The sequence below is a fragment of the Monodelphis domestica genome, chromosome 8 (assembly GCF_027887165.1).
Source record: "Monodelphis domestica isolate mMonDom1 chromosome 8, mMonDom1.pri, whole genome shotgun sequence".
Taxonomy (NCBI): domain Eukaryota; kingdom Metazoa; phylum Chordata; class Mammalia; order Didelphimorphia; family Didelphidae; genus Monodelphis; species Monodelphis domestica.
The window spans coordinates 178,825,550-178,840,556 of record NC_077234.1 but is presented as its reverse complement, the minus strand read 5'-3'; the positions used below and the strand labels follow the sequence as shown (position 1 = coordinate 178,840,556).

General features: G+C 35.9%; 1 protein-coding gene across 1 annotated transcript in view; it reads right to left on the bottom strand.

Annotated features, from left to right (window-relative positions):
• The window catches only part of MYO16 (myosin XVI), a 727,392-nt gene that overhangs the window by 30,093 nt on the left and 682,292 nt on the right, over positions 1-15,007 (bottom strand). The window contains exons 33-34 of the mRNA XM_001375684.5: positions 7,812-7,970; positions 13-104 (exon numbers count right to left, since the gene is read on the bottom strand). Coding sequence (XP_001375721.4) covers positions 13-104; positions 7,812-7,970 — 251 coding nt within the window. The remainder of the gene's footprint in view (positions 1-12; positions 105-7,811; positions 7,971-15,007) is intronic.

The following is a 15,007-nucleotide window of genomic DNA, read 5'->3' as shown; positions in this document are numbered from 1 at the left end:
AGACTGATTTACCTGACTGGTGTGGCTCTCCCTATGTCTCTGGATTGATGAGCTTGCTGTACCACTCACTGACAATTTCGAGTAGCCCTCTTCTTCTGGTACACCTATTGATGATGATACCATTAGTTAGTTAGATAGTTTTTCATTCTCAATAAAAAACAAACTTCTATACACATTCAAATGGATTAAAAGTCATATTTCATTGATATAAAGAATCCTTATTAAGAACAAATATTTACTAAATGATAAAGAGTACTTGGTACTACAAAATGTATCTATGGTTGAGTAAACATGTTTTAACAAGGGCAGAAAGTAGCCAAACACTAAAAAAAAAAACCCACACATAAATGAACAAATGTACATATTTGAACATATAAATGGCAGAGGGAAAAGACAGATTCTTCTAGTAACTGGCATTAGTTTGAAAAATAAAATAAGGGAAAAGGTAGTCCAGTGAATAGAGTAGAATGTCAGACCTGGAATTAGAGGTCAAATCTGGCCTCAAATACTTAGTAATTATGTAATCCTAGTTAAGTAATTTAGCCTCTCTTTGCCTCAGTTTCTTCAGCTGTAAAATGGGGATATTAATTCTACCTACCTCTTCTGGTTGTGGTGAGGATCAAAGCAGGGAAAATTATAAAGTATTTAGCAAAGTTCTTGGTAAAGTGTAGGTACTATATAAGTGTTAGCTGTTATTATTATTGTTGTTATTGTTATTTTACCATGCTCAGTGAACAGTAAGGAAGGGGGAAAATGTTCCTTGGGCAAGAGGAAAATGATAACTGAGTTTACACATCTTCTGTTGGATAGCCTGATCATCCAGCAAATATTCAAGGAAGAGTGATGGAAAAGTGAGAACAGGTTCTTAATAGATTAAGGTGGAGAAGCCTATCTGAAAGAGTAAAAGTGAGAAGAATTTGGAAGTGGGAAACTCTATAGGGAGAATGTCCTGATAACTGTCCATTCATGAGTTAATGATACTATGAAAAGTCATGGAAGGATGATATGAAAGTTAGTATGTAAAAGGAATTGCTACTGAAAGCTTTTATAAAGGAGTGGGTTAAGGGATGAGGCATGATGAGGTGTCACAGACTTTTCGAGTGATGAGGAAAAGATTCCTTGATGAATTAAGAGGAGGGAAAAAAGTAACTGCCACCTAAAAAGTATCTGGCACTGAGGTATACAGGACAGATGAAACTATTTTCATTCCACCTTAAATGCATAGTAAAAAAAAAAAAACAACAGTATAAAATACAAGAAGTCTTTAACTTAGTTTAATGTCCCCAAAATTAATTTGTAAATAAGTTATTTTGAACATGTCACATTTTCTCAATAGGTCTAAAGGAGAACTCATTATCTTTAACCCTAAACTCATCCCTCTTCTCTACTTTTCTATTTCTCTCTAGGACACCACCATTCGCTATCTCCTTTAAACTAACACAGTTGGGGAGTCTAGGTGGTATGGAAGATAAAGCGCTAGCTGTAGTATCAGGAAGTCCTGCACTTAAAATGGGGATAACTAGGACACCTACCTCACATTTCATAAATATATATGTATATTTACTACAGTCATATAAATGGTATTTCTATTACTATTCCTGCGGCTGCTACTGCTACTACTACTATTACTACTACTACTATCACTGCTGCTACTACTACTACCACCACCTTCTCTTATTCTCCTGTTCTGATCTCGATTATGTGGATTTTTCTAGCTCCAAGTTTCCATTTATGCATTTCCTTCCCCCATTTGAATCTAAGCTCCTAGAGAGTAGGGACTGTCTTTTTACTTGTATTTGTATCCCTATTGCTTAGCATAATGCCTGTCACATACTAAGAGCATAATAAAAACTTTATCTATTATTACAAATGAGTACATGTTTGTATATCACTCCAAAAACCTTAACATATTATAGAAATGGCAACAAATTTTAATTCTTGTTTTAACATTAGATCTCATATTATATTTACATTTGTATCTATTTTGTTTCTTCTGGATCACAAATTCCATGAGGAAAAGGACCGTCCATTATTTTATTTTGTATCCACTATGCATCATGGTGCTCTCAGGTATCTGACTTCACCTGACTTTCTTTCAATATCTCTGGTCCCTTTGTCCATATCCTATCCCCAATATTTGTAGCTTTTTCCTGTTTCTGTGTCTTCAGAGACAGACTGAAATAATTAGCCTGGGTAGATCTACCTTGGGTCAGGCATATTCTCAACAACAGAACATGGAATGAGAAACCATCAGACATTGTCTTTAGTCCTATATGGCTTCAGAAGAGTCTGGGCCTTCTTTTCTTTAGTTAAATGAAGGACTTGATCTTTAAGTTCGATTCCTATTTGTCAACTGTGGATTGACTACATGTAATGTGTTTATTCACACTGGGTATCTAGATGTAGCTCACAGGAAGAAATGGATTGATATCTTTGGAATTTTGCTTACCCCTCTCTAAGGGAGACTTTGATTCCTGACTCACAGTGAAAAATATGGCAGCCTGTTTCATGGTCCATTCTTTTCCCTTCCAAGGAGGAATCAAAGGCTCCCTTTAAGAGGAGTGGGCAAGATTCTAGAGATAACTATCCACATTTCCTCATAAACCACATTTAGACATGCCATATGGACACACACCATATGGCAATGGAAAAATCCAAGGTAGATAGGAGTAGATATGCTGTACCATATTAAGATCAATGACTTACATGTGAGAAATGGCATAAAAGTAGGAGTATGAAGATAAATGTTCATTGCCCCTCCCCTCCAGTATTCCTGGGAGGGGGGGGAATGTACACAGAAAACACTTAATTTGCATTATTAACATTTTCTCCATCACTTTAAGTCTAAAAAAATCACCTGACCAATTAAGTAAACTCTGATTTGTAGTATTTGCTGATTTCTGAGGTATAAATGCTTATATTCTCAACTCGACAATTGGCTCTTGAGGGCCAAATTGAGCTAAGTCTAACTTACCCCTGCATAAGAAACATCCTCAAGGATAGATATGATTAGAAAAGAAGGTAGGTCAGATATGTGGAAAGAGAGAATAAAAGCAAACAAACGGAAAGACTGAGTGCTATGTTAGTCTGCCCCAAATAGAAAAAAAAAGATCAGAGGAAGACTGTCAGCATGTTCCAAAGATACTCTGTGGAAGATTTACAGAATGACACAAATGAGAGTCACTCAAAATGAAAATGCATGGAGGGGTTTCAATCTGCACTAGTGAAAGGAATGCCTGTGAAACTAAGATTGCAGATCTATCAAAGGATCAAGCTACATCGAAATATATATCATATCCGCAAAGAGGTGAACATATTTGTAGACGTATATACGCACATATAATGCAAATGAAACTAGTAAATAAGAGTTGCCAAATTCCAGGTACCTAGAATGTACCAATTCTATTAAATATTTAAATAGATGAATAGGTTAAAATGACCTGAATTTTAAGCAAGCATATTTCTTCCAGTATAAGTCAGACTAAAAATCTGAATTCTAGTAAGGATTAGGATCATAGAGAAATCTTATGATCTTAAGTGAAGTGAAGTGTGAATGTGTTCATTTTTAGTCCACACTGGGTGCTTAATAAATGTTTGCTGAATTGAATTCCATGTAACTTAAAATATTTATAATGACATAGTGTTTTTTTCCCTTATTCTTTCCCTTCTGGAATCCAATATGTCAGTACATCAAAAAATACTGTGAATAGAAGATAAGCACCATATATTAAGTAATAGTTTTACAAAGAACACACAACTCTTCATAGATCATATGTAATTAAGTTAACCATAATAACCTCCCAAGTCTTTTTCCTCTCTCCACTGAAACTCAGCAATTAAAAAAAATGTATCCATCAAGCATAAATATTGCAGGATATCATACAGTGCAATTATTACTTGAAATGTTTTATTATCTTTGTATCAACATTGCTCCATAGAGTTAGAAATCTTCACACGAAGAGAATCTATATAATATCTTACAAGAATGTATATTAATACTAATAGTATATTTATACTAAAATGTTTCCTTAACATAATGACACTAAGTCCTTGGAAAAATTAAGTATATAAACTTCAAGCTGGTGTTTTCTCAATATGATTAAAATAAATGATACCCATAATTATCTATATCCAACCATAGTTCAGTAAATAAAAACATAAATATTTTCTTCTGGGAAATAATTTTGACTTTTAAAAGAATGTTTCCTGGAAAATGCTATTCCTGATTCTATTATAACGTTAAATTATTTCCTACATATTTACATTTACAATTTTATTTCTTTTTAAAGTGCATTGCACTTTAAATTGTAAATTAACAATTCATACCAAAAATAACCTTGCAAATTGCCGAATGGACTCTATCCATATTTTAAGGCACTAATGGGTAAAAGGGCTTTTTGAGACAAGATTCAGTTAGGTTTAGTTATTCTGTGTTCAATAGATGTTTACTTATTTTCCTACTAGATATTGTCAAATTAAGGTTGTACATAGAAAGATGTCCACTACATAAACAAAATGTTTGCCCCACCTACAACAAAGGGCCATGGCCAAGAAAGTCTTTTTTTTAACCCTTACCTTCCATCTTTGAATCAATACTGTGTATTGGTTACAAGGAAGAAGAGTGGTAAGGGCTAGGCAATGGGGGGTGGGGGGGAGGGTAAGTGACTTACCCAGGGTCACACAGCTAGGAAGTGTCTGAGGCCATATTTGAACCCAGGACCTCCTATCTTTGAGCCTGGCTCTCAATCCACTGAGCCACCCACCTGTCCCTAAGAAATTCCTTTGTAAGCCATAAATTATTTCAGAACTGTGAGTTGTTACTGTGTATCACTAAACATTTATTCAGGAGCAAGGCAGCATCTACTCTTTTAGAAAGACTATCTATACAGTATATTGTGGATGAGAGAGGTGCAGACTGCTTTGCATCTCAATAGTGGTGGATAGAGACTTTTTCCATTTGTGGAAGATAAGAGACTATCCACCAAAGAAAGTTTTCCAATGATCTCTTCAATAACTGTACATCCCTCTATATCAAGAAAATACAACAGCCCGACTCCACAATCTCAACAGGGACTCTGGTCCCCAGACCTGAGCCCTCAACTCCTGAGGGGAATTTAAGTTAAAATAGAATTAGAGACTTCCTAATTTCCCCTCTTTCCTAAACCTACCATATCACAAGAATAAATAGATCTTATTAATCCAGAAGAAACGGAACACCTTATTCTTCTAATGTACTAAGGGGATCAAGATCAAGGGAAGAAAGCAGAAACCAGAGACTGACGGGGATTTCATTCTTACCTCTCAGCTCTGGATGTTGATCAAATCTCTCACCTTCCCTTGTGTAGCTCTACCCAAGAGAAGAGGTAGTGTTCCCTTTTATCTGTTCCCTCTCTCTCTTAGGCTTTTCAAACTTTGGTTCCTGATCCCCCACTAGTACAATATCCACATATCTATATAGCTTCTATAGAGTTGTGTAGAATATATTTTATTCTAAAATATATCAGAACAAGCTAGATGAATTATATGCAGCTTAAGCTCACACAGATAAAGTAAGCTTTGAACTTTGAAAAGAGTTTAATCAAATTCAGATTGGAGGATAAGGGATGATCCCACCAAATGGACCCCATTTGGGATCCTACAATTCTTCAGAACAGGTAAATACATATCAATAGCATCATGGATAGGATTTCCTATGATTCTGGGAATCTGATGATGGACAGTCTTCACAGGGATGTCTTTGTATCAATGAAATCACTGGTCCAGTAAAAATAATAATAATAACAACATATGCGACTTACTTAACACTTTAAATTTTCTGAAGTGCTTTAAACACATTACTTCATTCTTATAAAAACTCTGTGAAGTGGATGCTATGATTATGCCTATTTTGTAAACAAGCTAACTGAAAATTGGAGTTTAAGTACATTTTCTAGCATCATAGAATTATAGCCAACCAACTAATCAAGAAACATTATTAAATCATTACTATGTACCAAGTCAAAATGATTCACTGTCATAGGGTTGTGGTTTGTAAGGGGTGGTGCGTGTGTGTGTGTGTGTGTGTGTGTGTGTGTGTGTGTGTGCTGTTTATGCATTTCTATTTTATTCTGGGATATTACACATAAGATTGCATGTAGGCAAACTTGGAAGAAAGGCAATAGCACAAAGAGAGAAACTCTTAAGATTTCAATAAGATTTCATACTTCCAGTAGCACTAGGTGGAAACAGTCTCTAACTGTGACATAGCAAAAATCTATTTGGAGGTTAGACTAGCCAGCTTTTTTTGTTGCTTTACTAGTAGTTTTCTAAAGGTTTCATCAGATTTCTTTGTAAATAAGATCAAAACGCCAGCTGAAATAATTTTTTGAACATAACAACTTTTAAGATTTTTCTATACTACTTTATATTTCAATAGAACTCTTATTCATGACAGCAAAAGACAAGACTTATTTTTAAAAATCGCTTCTGTATTTGCTTAAGTGAGTAATGTATAAATTTAGGTTTCTAGGCTTGGATGTAGGCTGCTTAGTAAAAGGCAGGACTTTGTAGTCTGACATTCTGAAGGATCATATTTTTAACAGAATTTCATGCTTAATCTTTCACAAAGTTACCAGAGTTTAATCAGTAGGTTAAGTTTTTTTAAAAGTGAGTCTGTAAATAGGCAACTTTTTAGTCCTTTTTTCAAATGCCACTTTTTCATATCATCTTTTGAACCAAAAGTGAATGCACAAGTCTCTGAGAAGTTAAGAATCTCAAAAATATTAGCACTTTGTCCATTTTCTTTTTTCAGAGGTAATGGGTAAAGATAAAAATGGGCATTAAAAAGATTTTGGAACATATTTGAGTGAAAAAATATACTTAATTCCAACTATCTTTATGTATTTTAATGTCCCCATTTTCAATAACTATTATTATTATTTTTGTTTGTTTCTTGAATCTGTGATTTTATGGGTAGAAAGAACTCCTTCATTGATGTGGATTTGAAATCCATTATAACATAGTCTTTTTTAAATTTTATTTTTATGGTCATGTAAAACATACTTCCATATTGGTTATTATTGTAAGAGCACACTCATACATAACCAAAACTGCAAAATAAAACCATAAGTACACTGACTTGAAAGATGACTCCAACCGTTCTTTCTATGGAGATGGATAGCATTCCTCGTTGTAAGTCTTTCAGGATAGTCCCAAATCATTGCATTGCTGAGAATTGTCAAGTTTTCCATAGATATTCATCCTACAATAGTGGTGTCTAACTTATAGACTTACAGAGTCATTTGGACACAGAAAGAGCTAAGGGACTTTCCAAAGGTCACAGAATGTCAGAGGCAGGTCTCAAACGTAGATCTGACCCCAACACGGGCCCTGTATGCATGCTTTCTCTCAAACATTACTTAACATAATAGCCTCAGAAAGGAAGGACTTCAAGGACAGACACAGAAAATAAACTCAGAAATATCATAAGCAATAACCATTATCTACAAATCTCTTCCACCTATTTTTCAGTGTATGTAAAAAAATGTACATTTTTTGGTTATAGATTCATCTGCCGTATTGCATAATATCCATGGGGTGATGAAAAGCCCACAAAGGATGGTAAATGTTTTGATTGGTAGGTAGCTTCCCCAGCATAGGAAATTCCTATTGATCAGTCTTTGCTCCAGTGAAATCTGTCAACTTACATTGTTTATTTTTAAAGAAGACTTGGAAAAATTAGCATTGCTTCTGTTAAAAGTACATGCAGGCTTAGCAATTCAGTATTAACATTAAAACATCTGAAGGAAAGTTTAGAATCAAGAATTGCTTACCATTTGAGAGTGAATTTCCATTTTCAGAAGTTATGGAACTAGACATTGAATTACATAGTTGAGTTCCATGGTTGTTTGCATTTCTATCTTGGGTTTCCGATCCACTCTCTGCTATACTAGGGTCATCTCTGCTGTTTAAGTTCAGGTTAGTTTCAAAACCTAAAACAAGAAATGGCACATCATCATTTTTTAAAATAAAAGTAAATCACTGAGAGAGAATAAGAATACCCGTTTTCACTTCAAATATTAATTAAAAATGAAAACCCCAGACTAAAAAAAACAGCTACTTATAGATGAGAGACTGCGAGGGAAAATTCAAGGAACCTGAATGCGGAGTCAGATGATCAAGATTCATATTCTACTTCTGATGCTTACTGCATATGACCTTATATGTCCCCCTTAAATCCTGTGGGACTCAATTTTATCATTTATAAAATAAGGGCAGTAGGACTAGGTAACTCTCAAGGTTTTGTTGGAGTCAGTTTGCACCAGTTCATAAAAATCAATTACTTTTCAGTGTAAGCATTTATACCTTGGAAATTGGCAAACACTACAAATCAAAGCTTGATTTCTGGTTTCGTTGATGGTCCAGATTTAAGAAAGCTGAGATGGAGAAATATTGATAATGTAGATTAAACATATACCCACTCATGTATGGATAGATAGATAGATATGAAATCTGGCTGTTAGTCATTCACCAGCACACCTCTGATTCCCTACCTAGAGCCACAATCCATTTCCATTTAATTTTTTTAAACCCTTACCTTCTGCCTTGGAGCCAATACTGTGTATTGGCTCCAAGGCAGAAGAGCAGTAAGGGCTAGGCAATGGGGGTCAAGTGACTTGCCCAGGGTCACCCAGCTGGGAAGTGTCTGAGGCCAGATTTGAACCTAGGACCTCCCATCTCTAGGACTGGTTCTCAATCCACTGAGCTACCCAGCTGCCCCCTCCATTTAATTTTTACACAGTACTTGACATATATTATCTCATTTGCTACTTACCACAATTATGTGAGATAGACTTTAAGGTTGATTATCTTGATTTTAAAAAAGAAGAAACTGATCCAAAAAAGTTGAACTGATTTGTTATGGTCTACCTAATAAGTGCCAAGGTTGGAACTTGAACCTAATTCTTCTGACCTCAAATCCAGTGCTCATTCTATTGCATTATCATTCCTACACCAACATTTATAACTTACAAAAATATTCTTTGTAATTCTGTTAAAACATTGGCTATGTTTAATGCACTCTGATATGCTACTATTCAACTTAGTATTTTATACTTTCAAAGAACTTACATCATTATTTCTGATAAACTAGATCTGATAACTTTTTAGAGGAAATTTTTCCTATCTTGAAAGAAGAATGATATAGAAGAAAATTAGCAGGCTAACTTAAAAGAGTTGTAGAATTTATAGTCAACCTGTATTTAAAAGGTGAAAAAAATCAGGACAAAGATGACCCTGAGACTGAAGAAGTTCATGAGGTAGAATTATGTACAAAAAAATCAAACCATTTTATAAAGTAATAAAAAAATCTTGATGTGGTTAGAAAAACAAAGTGAACAAGATTCTTCAAGCCTTCCTCTTGTGGCCATTAAAAACATGTAGATTGTAAAACTGTAACCAGTTCCACCAAAAGCAAATATTTGAGAACTTCAATACAAAAAAAAAAACCCAAACCTCAGACCAACCAACATATAGGTGGAAATACTCTAAAATCTCATGTAATTATTTAAAGATGAATCTCCCTTCAACCCTTTCTTTTGTAAGTTTTTAAACTATGAATCTTATGTAAGAGGTGTTTTGTGATGTTCAGTGACTTTCCCTAGTATGCTTCATCAAAACAAAGGTAGCCTCTTGACACGAATCCTCTGGTTCTCAAATACCTGTGAATTTTAATTTTTTTCTTTTGTTTTGGCAGAATAATAACTGTTTTCCTCTTTCACTGATCTGAATTGTTTTTAGAATAGGAAAAAATGAAGTTCAGCAGAAGCTAATGAACAAAACATCTCAGCTTTGTAGTAATATTGGATTATAAAATACAAATATATATTGTAGACACAAACTAAATTTTCCTCTAGTGAATGAATCTTCATAGATCTTTAAAAGTTAATGCAGAGAAAATGCTTAAGTCTGCTGTTAGTTATAGAAAGTCCATAAAAGCTCACCAGGGAATATCAAAATCCCTTAGTGCAAAGTTTGATATAAAGAAATTTATTTTTTTTTACTTGCAGTAGAACTGATGTTCATCTTGTTGTAGATGATGATGATGATGATGATGATGATGATGATGATAATGATGATAGTTAAGTCAATTATTTTCTGGGAAAAAATAAACTGTAGTACTTTTTTTCCCACTAGCCACTGAGATATATTTTAGATATGGAAGGCTTTCTTTGATTCAAAGCAGTTCAAAGATGACTGTCTTCCAATCCATTCAATAAAATCTATTTATTAAAAACTTACTAGTTATAGAGGCAGTATAACTTAGTGGATAGAAGTCTGGACTTGGAGTCAAGAAGACCACTGCTCAAATCCTGTTTCTTACAAACACAGCTATGTGGCACTGAGAAAAATAACTTAATTTCTGTATTCCTTATTGATAAATATGATTCATCAATTGAAATTTCCCTCTACTGATAATAGTACCACTCCTTCATGTACTTCTACATTATAGGTTGTACAAATTTATCCCTTCCCTTATTGAATTGGGAGTGATAAAACCTATACATGGAAAAGTAAAAACCTTGAAAAAACTGAATGTCAAAGATCACTGAATTTTAGGAAATTTTGAGTAGGAAGAGTCTATTAACACACTTTGTACCAAAGAATTCATTGATTGGGTTGCAATAGAACCAGATGAAAAGATAATAGACCAATGATGATTAGGATAGGGTCAATTGATAGATTACCCCAATTATAAGAAAGGCTTTTGTGTGGGACAGGTCTTGAACTTTTTCTACTAGTTCCAAAGGGCAGATCTATAAATACAAGTTGTAAAAAGGAAAATTTATGGTTGATAGAAGTTAAAACAAGCTAACAATCAGAGTTGTGCAAAAGTATAATAAGAAATGTCCATAGATATTTCTTCTCACTTGTAATATTCACGTAAAGGATGGCTGATCAGTTTGGGGGATATTAAAGAAGAAATCCTTAGATATAAACTGGATAAGATGGCCTCTGGGGTGCCATTCTAATTCTGAAGTTCTGGAATATGTACAATAGATGGACCACCTGGTTAAAAGAAATCATCTTGAAGGATGGATAACAAATGGTAATTTGGATGGCTGAATAGTTCATGAGTAGGGCCATCGGTTGCTAAATGAATATGGCAACATAAAAAACAACAGATTCCAACTGAAGATGAATATAAATATTAAAATAGCACCAATTGATTATAACACTGTTTTTTGTTATTGCTTTGTTGAAATTTGTAAGAGAAATAACTTAGTCCATCAAATAAATGAGTTTAATCATATTTTAATTTAATTTTATTAATTACTAGTTATCATTTAGTTATCTTTTCTTAAAGTCCATTGTGTGACCAGGTCATTACCATATTCAAAAATTAATTGACTCCCCATTATCTCTAAGATAAAATACAAATTCTTGAGTTTGGAGTTTAAAACCCTTTACAATCTCCCTTTCTAGTTTCATTCCATATTAGTTCCTTTCATGCACTCTATATTCCATTTGAAGTGGTCTTCTTTCTCTCTCTGAACTTTGGTACTGGTTTTCTGCCCGAAACAAGGCATCCTTTCCTCATTTTGTCTCTGAAATCTCTAGTTTCCTTTAAAATTCAGTTTAAGAGAACTTTTTACATGAAGTTTTTTTTTTTCTTCAGATAGATGGATAGGTCTATATATACATAAAATTTAATTTTGCATATCTCAAAGAATTTTGAAAAGAGTTCCCTTTCCAAAACAAAAAATCCACCCAAGTTAACTGTACGGTATAGTACTGTGTTCACTATTTCCCCTCTTGTCCCTAGGCTGGGTACTCTGTAGCCTCCCCTTAACACACACAACACCCCTCCCCCCATCCATCCTGGAGGGACCACAACAGGAGAGGGGACTTGGCTTGAGACCTTCAGCACTGAGAGTGGAGACTTGCCTAGCTCCACCCATGTATCCAGTCCTTCCTGTTTCTCTTCCTTCTGCCTGTCCCCAGTCTTCTCCAGTCTATGTTCCTGTCCAGCCCCCAGTGTTCTTCCTCTCTAGAACTGAGCCTTTCCCTCCAGGGGCACGTGGCTTTCCTGCCTCCCTTCCTGCTGTCCCCCACAAACCCCAGAGATGTGCTTTTTGCAGTGTGCTTTTTTATCAAAATTCTTTAAGTAAAGTCAAGTGTGTGTAATGTGAATTGATAAGGGAGAACTGTGTGTCTGGACTACGTAAGTGGGCTTCCTAGAGGAGGCGACTCACACGGAGTTTCGAAGGAAACTAGTGATTCTCAGAGAAAGCGGGGGGGGGGGGGGGGGGGGGCGCATTCCAGGCACAATAACCAGTACAAAGGTGGTCTGCAAACTACACGCAGACACATGATATGTGCAGCACATTTAGGTTCACGCATGTATTACACGTGTAGGTATATATGAGCACACACGGATACTGTACTTACATTACATGTACGGACACTTCCGAGAACATGCGAACTTCTGGAAGCTACACACTTTTCCGGACTTGGGACTCTTCTATACTCAGATGAAATACTGTGTCTAGCTCCTCCCCCTGGTAGCTAGCACTGAGCCTAGGGTATATAATATTTGCGAATCGAGCCTAAGAGAGCTGCGTTATGGTGGTGGTCATCGACCCGGAGAGGAAGGGCAGATGTGAGAAAAACTGTAGAAGGCGGCAGAGGACTTAGCAACTGAGCAGACCTGCGGCGGAAGCAAAGGCTTAATCAAAGCGGACTCACGTGACGATCACATGGGACATGGAGGACGGCGGGGACCCCAGGACAAAGAGGAACGCTTCCCGGAAGGCACGATGGTTAAAACTGCCTTTTTGAGGGCAGTGGAGAGGCCAGAAGGATAAGCACTATTTTGGACATAATGATATTAAGATGAGAGCAGGACATCTATAAGGAAATATGTAGCAATGTGTAGGTGATGTTCAAGAAAGAGTTGAGGGTTTTCTTCACAAAGCTGAAGCCTGAATGCACAGCCACAGATGAAATCAGTAAAGAGTGTAGAAAGAGAAGACGAACCAGGACAGCTTTCTCTAACTATCCAGCTCACACTGAACACTCCCCAGTCTGAACTCCTAATTGACTTAATAGTTAGTACTGCACAATTAAGCACTTAATTGTTATTTAATTGTGGCATGTGCCTAAGCTCTCTCTAGCTGGTTTGTGGGATAGGGACTTTGTCTTATGCTTCTTTTACATTTTTCATAGTGCCTAGGCTAGTTTTCAGGATATAGCAGGCAATTAGCGGGTACAACTATGATCACATTCTAACCTAAATTAAAAAAAAAATCAATCAATTCCTTTGATCTACCAAATAGAATGGTGATATATTACCTTGACATACAGCTTCCTCTCCCCCATCTCCAAATCTGGAGCCAAATTACTGTTTTTAACTTATCTCCCACCAGTTTTTTATAGTCTAGTCAAACTAAATAAAAGACATTCTGTGAGTATACCGCGTGCTTGCCATATTCCTTTGATCATGTTATACCTTGTGCTTCAATTCAATTCGAATTGTCTTCACAAATATTCATTTTAAACTCTCACTATTGGCAAACCATTAAGGTCAGGGGTAGGCATAGAGGCCAATCACTACCCTTAAAGCAGTTACAATAGGACTGAGGAAAGAAGTAGAATTATTTTCAAGTTGATGGATAAGAGTTTCTCAGACAGCTGTAGAATTCAGGATCCTAAATTAAAAGAGCACCAATTCAAGAATTGGGGACTCTCAGATTGAGTCTTGCTTCTGACACTTATTACTCACATGACCTTGGGCAAGTCACTTATCTTGCCTATGCTTCAGGTGCCTCATCAACTGTTGGACTAGAGGCTCTGTGCTGCCTCCTGGCACTGAGGGCATGATTGTGTGACTTCCTCTAGTTGTAATTTTAACTGTTCTACTAGGACCAACTCAATGCCAATTTTTTCAACCTTCTTTGATTTCTTTCCTATTTTAAATTGAGTCACTTTATCCTTTAGCCCTTTATCACATTACTAGTCATATCTCATCAAATGTTAGACCTGCGCTACTGCTACTATATTCAAATATTGTTGAAGTGCTGGAGAAAGTCATGCAGTTATGACATAGGCATGTCCAGAATAGGCTGGGTGCGCCGGCACACCTCCAAGGGATATTCCCATCGGCTCTTCCTGTGAGAGAAGGCCATGCTCTATGTAGAATTATGAACCCAGCCAACTGGGTTCACTACAAATGTATGTTATCTTCTGTTTCATGTAATAATGCATAGAACCAAGAAATGTCATATACAGTAATAGCAGTATTGTTCAGAGTAATTGTGAAGGAAGGACTAAGCCATTCTGAGCTATATGAACAATGGAATCAACTATGAAGGTCTTATGAAGGGGAAAAAAACACTATCCACTACCAGAGAAAGGCCTGGAATATGAAAGTAGATATTGTTTGGTTCCACATATATATCTATATCTGTATAGTGTGGTTGGGAGGGAGACAACTTGGAACTCAAAATGTAAAAAAGAAAACAAGGGAATGTTATCTTATCTCAACCCAAGTTCTGCTGCTACATGGGGGCTCTTTAACCCTGATTGCTTCTTCGTTATATACTCCATAGCAGCTCTCCCTAACTCTCTCTGTGAACTTCCTTATCACTTCTTTTCCATGCCTTTTGGCAAAGGATGTCAAAAGAAGCCATTCCAAGATCCCTTTGTTCATTTATATTTCTCTTGGAAAACCATCTCTATCACCCTCCATTTCCTCTTCCTTTGCTCCATTCTCTGATGAAGGGAGACCTGATGCACATTTGTCTCATGTAGATGACTGTCTATTCTATCATTCCCTCTTTTGATATTCAACCTTGATCTTTTACTATCTCTCCTTATTCACTGTCTTCTTCCATGGACTAGACATTGACTACAAACATGGAACCATTCTCCAGAATGGTAAAGTGGAAAAAGAATTAGCTATAGTAGCAAAGGAACCAGACTCAAGTCCTGCCCCTGACTGGGGAAACCATTTAATTTCTTTTGGTTT